This window comes from Rhincodon typus, chromosome 8 (genome assembly GCF_021869965.1).
Source record: "Rhincodon typus isolate 14 chromosome 8, sRhiTyp1.1, whole genome shotgun sequence".
Taxonomy (NCBI): Eukaryota; Metazoa; Chordata; class Chondrichthyes; order Orectolobiformes; family Rhincodontidae; genus Rhincodon; species Rhincodon typus.
The window spans coordinates 36,725,365-36,738,050 of record NC_063339.1 but is presented as its reverse complement, the minus strand read 5'-3'; the positions used below and the strand labels follow the sequence as shown (position 1 = coordinate 36,738,050).

The following is a 12,686-nucleotide window of genomic DNA, read 5'->3' as shown; positions in this document are numbered from 1 at the left end:
CCCTCTCTCACACACACACTCTCTCCTCCCCCCTCTCTCACACACACACACTCTCCTCCCCCTCTCACAGAATCTCTCTCCTCCGTCTCATAAACACACTCTCTCTCCTCCCCCCTCTCTCACCCACCTCCCTCTCTCACACACACACACATCTATGGGGTGAATCTGTATTTGCAGATACATTCTACTTTGTTCAAAAAGCACACAATTTATAGACAGTCAATGTGGCGTTTAATAAATTCCTACTTTAGAAGTAAAACTAGTCTGACCCAAAAGCAAAACACAAACAGATTCTAAACAAGACCTCACACTTAAGATACATTGTGTGACCTTAAATGCCGCCTTTTCTTTACACTGATAAAACCTTCAGTTCTCACAGGACAGTGATATGAAAGGAATTCGGGGATTTACATATACATATTAATCAATTAAAATCTTCTAACTGATTAAAGATTTAACAGCATCTTAGATTTGTTTAATACATGCTCATCAGTGGTGTGACCCTTTGATCTTTTACTTATAAATTCTGTGTCTGATACTACCTCTCTCACTAACACCTGGAGAAGGAGTGAGGCTTTGAAAGGTTCTGTTGGACTATAAGCTGGTGTCGTGCGATTACTGACCTTGTCCACCCAAGTTCAACACCGGCACTTCTACATCAGATCATACCAGTATGTAAAGAAAAGTCACTTAATATCCTTGGATATAAAGTATTTATTAGAAAATTAGTTAAATTAAAAAATCAACCAAAGAAATCAAGGACAGATGATGGAAAGCCAGTGCAGCTTGCCCATATGGAATTTGTAAGTGGTTTAGAGCCCATTGGTTCATTCCATTTACAGCCCATGTTCTGATTTTGCATTCAATTCACTGCTGTTTCTCTGACAGTTTTTGCAAAACAAAATAAAAGGTTAAGAGTTTGCCACCATTTTTGGCTCATTGGAACAGCTCCTGATAAATGCAACTCCTTGTGGAATTGGATTCCAGATTCAAGCTTTTTTGGAAGAAAATAAAATGATCAAAATAACATTACTTGGTGCTTATGAGAGATATTTTGTAGCGAAAGTCAAATATCCTGTATGACCTGCCATCTCTCTTAGAGGTGCACCACTTTTAAACTGTGTAGTTCCCTGTTGTGAATCTCTCCAGCTGTCTTCCTTTGATTGGTTCTTCTTGTCAGTCAGTGTGTCCTGGTTATTTGTGTCTCCTACACCAAGGTCAGGGAGCTGCAGACTCACAGTCCTAACATCATACACACGGAGAAGAATTTCAAAAGTATTAATATCCATGAAGTCTTGGTCAGTCATAGCTAGGCAGGTGCGCTGTACTTGCTCAATACAGGGAGAGAAAGAACAGATCCTTCCACCTGTATTAAAAAGGACATTTTGAGATTAAAAGTTAAAACATTGCATGCATCCATTTTATCCATTGCAAACAAAATTAATTCACTCTTCCTTTCTATTTTAGTTTTAAAGCATTTGAGTTGTTCTTTATCCTTTCGTTCATTCATTTCTCATTTGTCCTTTTCCTCAATGTTTAATCCACCCCTTGCATTCTCATCTTTTCAGCATCTCCATCTTTAATTCCTATAGACTGACTACAATCATTATGTTCAATTCTACATGACCATGATCACGACCCTTTTCTTTCTCTCATCCCTAAGGTCCTCTCCTTCTGTAGAGGTGAAAACCTGATATAGTGGAATGAATTAAAAATTACAAATGCAAATTAATCTTGAAAAATATCAAAATGTTTTGTAGATTTGATGGTGGCCTAGCACATATTTTGAACATAGCCATATGATGGGACCAAAACAGGAGTAGTAGGAAAGACCATAAGTGACTTTAAAATCCACTCACTATCTAACAGGATTACATGGCATACTGCACTCTAAAATAAAATCAAAGGTGTATTGGCATATTAAACCGTCCACAGTCAATACTATTTTCACAGTGAGCTGAATCAAAGTCCTATGGAAAAGGACAATGAGGCAACTTATCTTCCTCAAATGTAAAAACAGAAACTTGTTCAAGAATATTTGCCACTCATTAGGAACTTAAGAAATGCAGAAATCAAAATATTTAGACAGAATCTGAAAGTATTACTCCAGTTAGGATCTAACCAAAGATCTGTAACCAAATGGGCCAATGGGTCAAGGAGTTACAGATGGAGTTTAATCTAGATAGATGGGAGGTGCTGCATTTTGGAAAGGCAAATCAGGGCGCGCCATTAATGGTAAGGTCCTGGGGAGTGTTGCTGAACGAAGAGACTTTGGAGTGCGGATTCTTAGTTCCATGAAAGTGGAGTCCCAGATAGACAGGATAGTGAAGACGGCATTTTGGTATGCTCGCCTTTATTGGTCAGTGCATTGAGTATAGGAGTTGGGAGGTCATGTTGCAGCTATACAGGACATTGGTTAGGCCACTTTTGGAATAATGTGTGCAAAATCTAGTCTCCCTGCTATAGGAAGGATGTTGTGAAACTTGAAAGGGTTCAGAAAAAATTTACAAGGACGTTACCAGGGTTGGAGGGTTTGAGCTGGGCTGGGGCTATTTTCCCTAGAGCGTCAGAGGCTGAGGGGTGATCTTAAAGAAGTTTATAAAATCAGGAGGGGCATGAATAGGGAAAATAGTCAAGGTCTTTTCCCTGGGATGGGGGAGTCCAAAACTGGAAAGCATAGATTTAAGGTAAGAGGGGAAAGATTTAAAAGGGGCCTAAGGGGCAACTTTTTCATGCAGAGGGTGGTGTGTTTGTGTATGGAAGGAGCTGCCAGAGGAAGTGATGGAGGCTGGTACAATTACTACATTTAAAAAGGCATCTGGATGGATATATGAATAGGAAGGGTTTAAGAGGGATATGGGCCAAATGCTGGCAAATGGGGCTAGATTAATTTAGGATATCTGGTCAGCATGGACAAGTTGGACCAAAGGGTCTGTTTCCATGCTGTACAGCTCTATGACTCTCAATGAAGTATCACTTACTTACCTTTATATTATAACCTCTTTGATGCCAATAGCCTTTCTGTTTTCTGCACTGTAACATGGGTACCCAAAACCCTTGCTATTCCACAACTCTTAGTCTCTCCTCACTGAAATTATTCCCATTTGTCATTCAGATCCACACACTGAATGCCATTCATCATTGTTAAACTCACTCAATCAGCTTATGTCTTTTGGGATATTTCTACTCCTACACATTGAAACTTACTGCAAATCCTAAAAACAATCTGTAATCTTGTTTGAGCAACTCCCTTCAAAATCACTAATATACAGAATGAAATGTTAATGAAGGCATTGTCAATAACAAATCTTTTCAGTCTCTTTGCATTTGTACTTCTCATTATTTTTCCCATGTAGTTTATACATTCTATACAGCAATCCAACAATTTGATTAAAATAATATTTTTGCCCAGGCTGTTAACATTTGAAGTGAAGTGCATATTGATTTGATGCTTTCTACTAACTAAATTTAACATTTTATATTTTAAAGCAGCAATATTGAGAAAGAAGGGTACTAATTGTAGGAATAACCATCAAGGTTCTACATCCTTTGCTAAACATTTTTTTTATCTGTCTGAGTTCAAAGTCACTCTTTGGGTGGCTGATAAGAGAGGTTACTTACGAAGTCAATCCTAAATGAAATGAAGGATCATCAGTGAGGATAGAGTAAAATAAAATCCTCAGCTGGAGACAGAGATCCCATATGGATTACTTATTCAAAATGAATGTAATTTTACTAAACTTAAGTACCAGTAAGCAAGAAAATTGCAGCAAAATGTTGGCAAAGCTAATCAAGTTAAAATACTTATTCCTTTTGTGAACTGAAAGAATTGCTGCAGGGTAAATGTTTCAAAATCATATTTTGCTCAGCTCAACAGAATTCAACAGCAACCATGACCCTAGATAAGATTTGCCTGCTGTCATCAGTTGCTTCGGTAAAGTCTGCATTATAATCATAAATTACATTCGAAAATAGATAGTATTCTTAAACCCACTGACTATAATCAAAGAATCTGTTCTGGCAATTCTGGAAATTACAGGATCTAACAAATGGCAGAAATTTACAACTAATGCAGAATTCTATTTTTAAATGATACAATTTCTCTGATGTACTGTACATAGTAATTGTAGCAAATTGTTGCCCATTAACACAATTAAGCCAGATTCAAATAACTTTTCACTACTTCTAGCACAAGTCAATCATAAAATATATGGGAGAAAGGAAATTAGATGGCCTTCGGATGAAATTCACACTTTGAATTCAGCCACCAAAATTTTCACCTCGCAACTCAGATTCGAAAGAAAACTGTGGGAAACGAGGACCTTGAACTCCTACCAATTCCCACAAACTCCAAGGACTTGAAATCAGGATTTAAATATTCTACATGTTTACAGCTAATAGGTGGAAAACTTAATTTGATAATATCTAAGTCATTTTGAATCACTTACCTGGACATACCATGTAAACCACCAAATACTTGCCCACAAATATAAGAAAAATGGTTGTTTGACCCTCCCAACCTCCAGGAGGAACTCAAAGGTATTCACAATTCATAGAAAAAATAAATACAATAATATTAAAGAAAGCGGCAAGGGCATTCAAATCAGAAACTATTCAAATCAAGGCAAATGGGCTGCTTGCATTCAGTGGTTGATAATCAGAGAGTCTACTGGGAACTATTTCCGCGTATATTGAAATTCAAAAGTAAATTTGAGGATGTGGTGCCAATCAAGTGGGCTGCTTTGTCCTGGTTCATGTCAAGTTTCTTGATCTTCTGGCTTAATGAAGGCCCTCAAATCCTGGGGAATGTCACCCGTTAATGCTTTCTTCATTACAGTTATTTTGGTGATATTAATTTGATGAGTTTCTTTTAAAGATTGTGGTTCAATACAATTCCACTGTTGATACAGCCCACAGACCCACATGAATATCCAGTTTTGAGCTGTTAGATCTGTTTGAAGTCAGTCTCATTTGGCATGATGGTAATGCACACTTGCATTCTGACACCATTTTAAATTTAACTCTTCTGTAGAAGCACAGTAATTCTTCAGGAGTTGAAATAAACTCACTCAATTGGAATTATTTTACTCAAAATGACAGTGAATATGCAAAACAGAATTTACTGGAGAATATAATTGCTCTGTCCAACTGCTTCTTAATATTATGCAGATGAACTGAATTGGCTGGATTCATGACCTGGATGGGCCTTAGGAGAAGGCAGATCACCCCACTTGTCACCTTCAGCTGAAGATTTCAGCAAAAGGTCTAACCGTGAACCCCACAAAAGAGGGCAGAGATGCTCATGGAACTACTCATTAGTCTTCTGACTATTCACCATAATTTCCCTATTTTCATCGACTATTTCAGCATTAGCAGTTTTCAGGGGGCTCACATTGCTCCTTTACTAAATTATCTCAAAGGGCATAAGTGCTGCTGGCAAGGCCAGCATTTGTGGCATGACCCAAATTGGCCTTAAACTGAGTGGCCTTGTTAGGCCATTTCAGAAGGGGAGTCTGTTATCACATGTAGGCCAGACTGGGTAAGGACTGTAGTCTTCGTTTAACAAAATAATGAATGAATAATTGGAGTTTATTTTAGTTTCAAGGTTGACATTACTGAGATTAGATTTCAATTCATGACATATTCATTAAATTGCCATGATGGGATTTGAAGCCATGTCCCCAGAGCATTAGCCTAAACCTCCGGCTTACAGGCCCAGCAACATTTCCACCACCACCATCTCCCCTAAAAGACATGGAAAATGAGCGAGAGAATGAGAAACAACAAATATTATAAACTGAGGATGTGCAGGACAAGAGGCAGAAAAATAAATCTGGAACTGATTTTGGATCTGACCTCTGACTCTTCACCAAACACCTCCATTTCAACGCCTGGTTAATTTTCCGAATCCTTTTTGTCAGCCACAAGGCACCTCCTTGGCAAACAGCTGACCATCAGGAAAAAGGAATTCATTTGATATATTTATAGAAAATACATAGGCATTTAAAATCACGTGACCTATCACATATTATATATTTTAAATAAATATTTTAAAGCATTTAAATGGAGTGTAAACAAACATTTTGGAAATGAAGTAAAGAACTGTTAAATAGTAATAAATCTGTAAGATTATTTGATTCCCTGTTCTCTTACCTTCTGCTTTCAGGGCAGATTTTGCATATTTTACAGCTTCCCAAGGTGATGGGATGTCCAGAAATACAGCATCTGCAACATTGACAACTCCAAAACCTTCCTTACAAACATCTTGGTTTTTCACTGTCACCAAATGATCTATCTTATGATCGCAAAATTCCTCTTCAGCTTTTTCTGCTCGTTGTTTATGAAACTCGACAGTATACAGCCGTCCTGTTGGTGCGATGGTCCGAATGATAGCATGAGAAAGAGAACCACTGCCTGTACCTGCAACATAATAAAAATGTATGGTCCTGTTTTTAATCTAAAAGAAAACTTCACCTCATAACAAAAATACTTTGCAGAATTGAATAATGGAATCCTAGCAATAAGAAGGGAAAAGACAGTGATGAAAGAGACAGCTGATAGGTATCCGTGCTGTATGACTATGTTCCGAGAAGGCTTTTTCCCTCCCAGGTAGGGTAAAGACTTAACAACATGACCATGTAGAAACAAAAAATTCACGACAGTATGGATAAAATGGCTTATGGTTCTGCTTTTTATGCTATATTTGAATGTGTAACTTGCCTGGGATGGTGAAAGATGATGTATCTCAGTGCGTAAGCTGCACCTATATCAATTATAGGAATGAATTGCTGGGTTTAATCAGCCTGAATTGGGCATAACTAAATCAGCATTTTCGCAAGTCACCTAGGGATGGGTAGTAAATTCCAATTTAAATGGAGTGTAAACAGACATTTTGGAATGTTTGCAACCTCTACAAGCTGAACTCAAAACATTTTTCTTTTGTTGAGTACTCTGGTCTGAAGATTTGCTTCAGTACCTTCAGATTGAATTTAGTTTATTTACAGAGAAGGTTGCAGATTAGGAGTTGAACTCATCGGAAGAGAAAAGGTGAACATACTGGATGTAGATGATTAGAATTACAGTTTGACTGCGAGGGGCAAGGATAGTTTCTGCATCTGGTAGCGGACTCTCTTTTACTGCTCGTGAAACTGCCGTTTTCACGAGATTTTCAGCAATTTAGTTCTAATTTTAGTCCTGTACCTATGATTCATTTTTCTACCCCTTCCCATATTTATTTCATCTTCTCAATATTTTCCTTGGACAGGAGCTTTTACTGTCCTAACTATTTACCATCTCATTCATATTTTAAGGTCTCTCTCCATGCCACACCAACATTATCCATCATATTAGATAAATATTCTGGAATACTCGTTTGTCGTTGTCCCCCTCCAGTTTCTTCTGCTCACAGCCACGTCTCCTCAGCCACTAATTCTTGTAAAATACTTGGCTTATCTTTCAAATACCTCTATAGCTAGAGTCTGCTGGATATTCTTTATCCTTTAAATCTCTCAGTGCATTATTTTTAGGATGCAATGAAGTTTTAAAAAAAATGATAATATTCTTCAGGCAGTGGTAAATACCACGACCATATGGGGTAAAGGAAGGCCTTTAACAACAAGATATACTGAAACGCAGTAAAAGTGGGCCTTTATGGCTGGTAGTATTAGTGAACCTTTCAGATTTACTTTGGGATTATCATCAGTGATGTAACAGAAACCAGGAGCCCTAACTCCCCAAACAGTCCTATTTAAAATCAATTGCAATTTGAAAATGACAGGCAGGGGTTTGGTTTAGGCTGTTCAAGCTGGGAGACTAATGATAAAGTAGCAGCAGGTGCAGAATATACGTTTTCCCAGTATTGTTACAACTTTCAGAAATTCTAGTTAATGCTCACTTGTTGCATCTTGTGAACCTCAAGTTAAGACCCTTTGTTCTCCTTACTGCCAAGAATACAATGTTGATTCACAACCTACTATTGAAATGGAAATCAGTGCATGAATGAAGTTCAAGACTGTTGCAGATGTTTGAAGTTTCAGTAAAAATAATCCATTCAGAAACAAATTGGAAATGTATCACAGGAACTGTGTAATTATTCTTGTAGTGAACATAATAGTCACAAATCCAGATGCACACTTGACACCACATTTGAATAATTATTCATAACAAACCAGCTTAAAAATGTTTAGAACTCCAGTGGATCTGAAACACTTGTGTCGGTGCTAAACTATAAAACGCGTGATTTGTAAAAAATGTACAATGTTTCAGTAAGATGCACTTCTGTGCAATACTGACAACAGCTGGCATTCTGGTTAGTGTAAATAAGGCAAAAAGAACCCACATTTTCTCCTTGTGGAAAAAGGAATGATCCAGTCATATGCTTTCATTCAATGTTTTGTAGTACCTATGGCAAAATTTATCCATCCACGGTGACTCAGTGGTTAGTACTGCTGCCTCACAGGGCCAGGGTTTGATTCCGGCCTCGGGCGACAGTCTGTGTGGAGTTTGCACATTCTCCCTGTGTCTGCGTGGGTTTCCTCCCACGGTCCAAAGATCTGCAGGGGAGGTGGATTGGCCATGCTAAATTGCCTAGGGGTGTTTAGGTTAGGTGGGTCAGACAAGGGAAATGTATGGGTAGGGGAGTGGGTCAGGGCAGGATGCTCTTTGGAGGGGTGGTGTGGACTTGTTGGGCCGAACGGTCTGTTTCCACACTGTAGGGTTTCTATGATTTCTATGATGATATCCTTACTTACAGCAAGTCATGTTCACCATCACCACTGCTATTTCATAATCTACATTAGCACACTTCCAGACAGTGCCTACATTTCAAGATTCTTGGTTTTAGTCCTGTCTGTGGCTTTACCCCACCCAATCTCTAATGTGCTCCACTCCCACAACACATCAAGATATCCATGCCAAATCTAACTCTTGAGCAACCTCGGTTTTATCTGCTCTAAGATTTGTAGGTCTGCCTTTAGCAGTCCAGGTCTGAGCTCTGAAGTTCCCTCGCTAATACTCTGCAGTTCCTTAAAATATCTCTTTTAGACATGACATAACATAGGATTAATTAGGGCCACACAAAAATAAAACCTGGCCAGGTAAACATCAAGTAGTTCATGCAAATTCAACATCTGTAAAATATTATACTAAACAGAATCTCAAAAAATCCAGTTTATACTAAACCATGCCTTATTTCAAAATCTACTCAAAAGCTCAACCCAAAACATGAGGAGCTTCTCCTCATTTATATTCATATATTAAGTCAGCTGCTTCTGAAAGCACCATCTGTGAGCACCACTTGAGCATATCTCCAGTAGGATCACATGATCAAGCTAAAAAAAACCCTGACATCACATTTGCTTACATACGTTTACATAATCAGCCAACCTTAGGCACAAGGTTTTTCCTTCCTAATCATGTTACTAAACGTCGCGATACAAAACCCTATTCTGCAGACAGATATGCAGGTTGAATTGGCACTTGGATGCATGAGTGATCTTGTAGTCAAATCTGTAGATTCTGCCCTGGAATTATGCAGGTGCTTGAAGAAAGGACAGTGGCCAAATGCTTACATATTTAATCTCTGCACCTTGTCAGAGCAACTTGTGGTGAAATTAAACCAACAGCCATGACAACTGAGATATTTTTGAATACCTGCAATGCAGTCTTGAATTAAAATAGAATCTATTTGTCAGTACATTTAGATTTTTGAAACAGATTTTTTTCTTAATTTTGAACTAATGTTTCCTAATTGTGATGTACAATATATTTAATTGAATTTGACATGTGCTGCTGACAAATTAAATAATTGCTTTCCTTTTGATTATATCCTACTTCTCTCAAACAATAAAAGCACTTGCGAGTTAGTTGTTCACAGAGCCGTTATTGCTGCTTCTTTCAATGTTTCTTGCTGCAGGAAAATGCTTTCATTTCAGTTTAGTGTTTCATCAGGTTGAATTCCCATGCTCAAAAGTGACCAAATTCTGTACTAAAACTTCAGATGTTCTCACATATTTTCACGTGCAGAAAAGTAACAACTAGTTACTTGGTTGAACTATCATCCCATAGATTTAAGAGAAATGTGGATTAATTATACATTGTGGTACTTATCATTGCAGTATTCTGTGCAGAGAGCAGAATAGCGTCATTACTTATGGATTCCTTTAGTAAAGGGCAAGCTTGGACACAATGGGGTGAATGACCTATTACTGCAGTTAGCTCTTTGGTTTTAAAGACACAATGCACTGGACTAACATATGGCCTCACTAAGCCATTACATCTTTCCCCTGGAAAGGAAGAAAAAGTAGCTCTTTGTATTTTAGCGCTTAAGAGCTTAAAAGTAGATGGCACTCTGCACTAGAAAGTATGTGGAACTTCTCTATTTCCATGCAATAAAACCAGAAGTAAACTGTGGATCATTTGCCAGTAGAAGTAAGCTAGCAAACTCTCCAATTAGATACTGTCTCCTATTTAAAAAAAAGCAGTTTTAAATTGTTTTGAGTGAAGTAATGAAAGTAAACTAGTCCAACAAACAACAAAAATGCAATCATTCTTCTGTTTAGCCATTTTAACAGAGCAAAGCACCTCGTGAAAATTGGCAAAAACTTTGCAGCAACAGCAGTAGAGAAGGAAGTCAAAGCTTTATGGTTAACCTTATAAAGAACAAAAACCAATACAACATAGCATCAGATCCTTTGCCTACCAAGATTGCGCTGAACAGAAACTAGATACTACTAACACCACTACATCAAGATGTGGAGGTGCCGGCGTTGGATTGGGGTGGACAAATTCAGAAGTCACACAACATCAGGTTACAGTCCAACAGGCTTATTTGAAGGCACTGCCTCTTCGCTAGGTGAAGTGTATTTTTATCGCATCTCCTGATGGCTTCAGCATACATATCGAGCCTAGGGCAGCGGCCTTCTGGAGGGGTCCAGTTCAACACTTTCTTCTTTGGTCACTGCACCACGGATCTCTCTGTTGACTGTTCCAGTTCATTGGACTTGCGCTCAGGAACAGCTACGAGACACTGCCATGCAGACGAGGCAATGGAACTACACCACCTACACGGACACCAAGAACTAGAAACTGGAGAAACTTGGCATCACCACCAGCAGTAAACAAGCCTCCCCTGGTACCATGGTTGAAAGTAGAACCACCACAGGGAAATCCATCGTCAACTTATCTGACCACACCCTTCAACTGGATGAAATCTCAGCCAAGGGGTCAATTTCTGCCCCACCACCAAAATGTACCCCACTGGTCTCGCAGCAGACACAGAGAAATTCATCAGGTGAATGAGGCTCTGGGAATTCTTCCACAAACGCAAAGATGTCAGCAGTGAGCCCAATGAGACAATCGAACTGGAAGTCGACAGAGAGATCCACAGTGCAGTGACCAAAAAAAAAAGAGTTGAATTGGGCCCCTCCAGAAGGCCGCTGCCCTGGGCTTGATATGTATGCTCAAGCCATCAGGAGATGTGTGAAAAATACACCTCACCTGAAGAAGGTGCTGTGCCCCGTAAGCTAAGGTTTTCAAATAAACCTCTGACCTGGTGTCATGTGACTTCTGACCAATAAATCAGGAAGACTAGTTTTTGTTATTAAATACTGAACTTTTACATATTTTCCTTGATGATCAATTTCTCACACCATAAAGTTGGCCAACGTCACCCTATGCAATTATCAAAGGTGAGGTAAGCTAGATAAGCCTGCCAAACTGGTCAACAGTGTTGGGCATAGTGGTCAGAAAAGGGAAAGTTTGATCAATATTAATCTGCTTGCTGCAAGGACTCAATTTACTGCATCACCATCAAATTGCAGGACTTATGGAAAGAAAATTGCCAACCTGATGTATTTCATTACTAGGGGGGAGGTAATGGCCTAGTGGTATTATTGCTGGACTGTTAATCCCAAAATCCAGGTAATATACTGGGTACCCAGGTTTGAATCATGTCACGGCAGACGGTGGAATTTGAATTGAATAAAAATCTGGAATTAAGAATCTAATGATGACCATGAATCCATTGCTGATTGTTGGAAAAACCCATCTGGTTCACTAATGTCCTTCAAGGAGAGAAACTAATATTTCATACCCAGTCTGGCCTCTATGTGACTCCAGACCTACAACAATGTGCCTGACTCTTAACTGTCCTCTGGGCAATTAGGGATAGGCAATAAATGCTGGCCTAGCCAGTGACACCCTCATTACGTGAACGAATAAAAAAGTTAACAGAATTATTATGCAAGTACAGTTGTTGATTAACAGGCGCTGGAACTTTAACTATTGCCTACGGAAACATTTAGTAGAATTCGAAAATAATCCCAGTGGTGTTCTAATGGATAACATTGACTCAGCACCTGGAGTAAATAGTACAATTCTTAAGCATCAAGCTCTGCTGAAGAAAAACTAAACCCAAGTGGGTTAAATTGAAAGCTGACTTGGGACTTGGACAAGCCATGACAACAGAGAAAACAAATCCAAATGCATTTTAACTACAATTTTTTCTACATCAGAAAAGAAATCATCAGGACACTTCTGTCAACATTCGTGAACACAACAGTTTCAGTGTGAAAACTAAAATGTTGAAGACAAAGTCATTTTACTAGGAGGAAAATAAAGTAAGGCAAGAGACCATCCCTAGACTGATATGAAGTAATATTATTTATCAACGATGGAATTGATAAGCA

The 12,686-nt window shown here is 38.6% G+C and overlaps 1 protein-coding gene across 2 annotated transcripts in view; it reads right to left on the bottom strand.

The window, feature by feature from the left end:
* Positions 1–694: 694 nt before the first annotated feature.
* trmt61a (tRNA methyltransferase 61A) overlaps positions 695–12,686 on the bottom strand; it is a 35,902-nt gene continuing 23,910 nt past the window's right edge. For both annotated transcript variants that reach the window (XM_020534686.2, XM_048599734.1), the window contains exons 3-4: positions 6,154–6,420; positions 695–1,366 (exon numbers count right to left, since the gene is read on the bottom strand). In XM_020534686.2, coding sequence (XP_020390275.2) covers positions 1,041–1,366; positions 6,154–6,420 — 593 coding nt within the window. In that variant the 3' untranslated portion in view covers positions 695–1,040. The remainder of the gene's footprint in view (positions 1,367–6,153; positions 6,421–12,686) is intronic.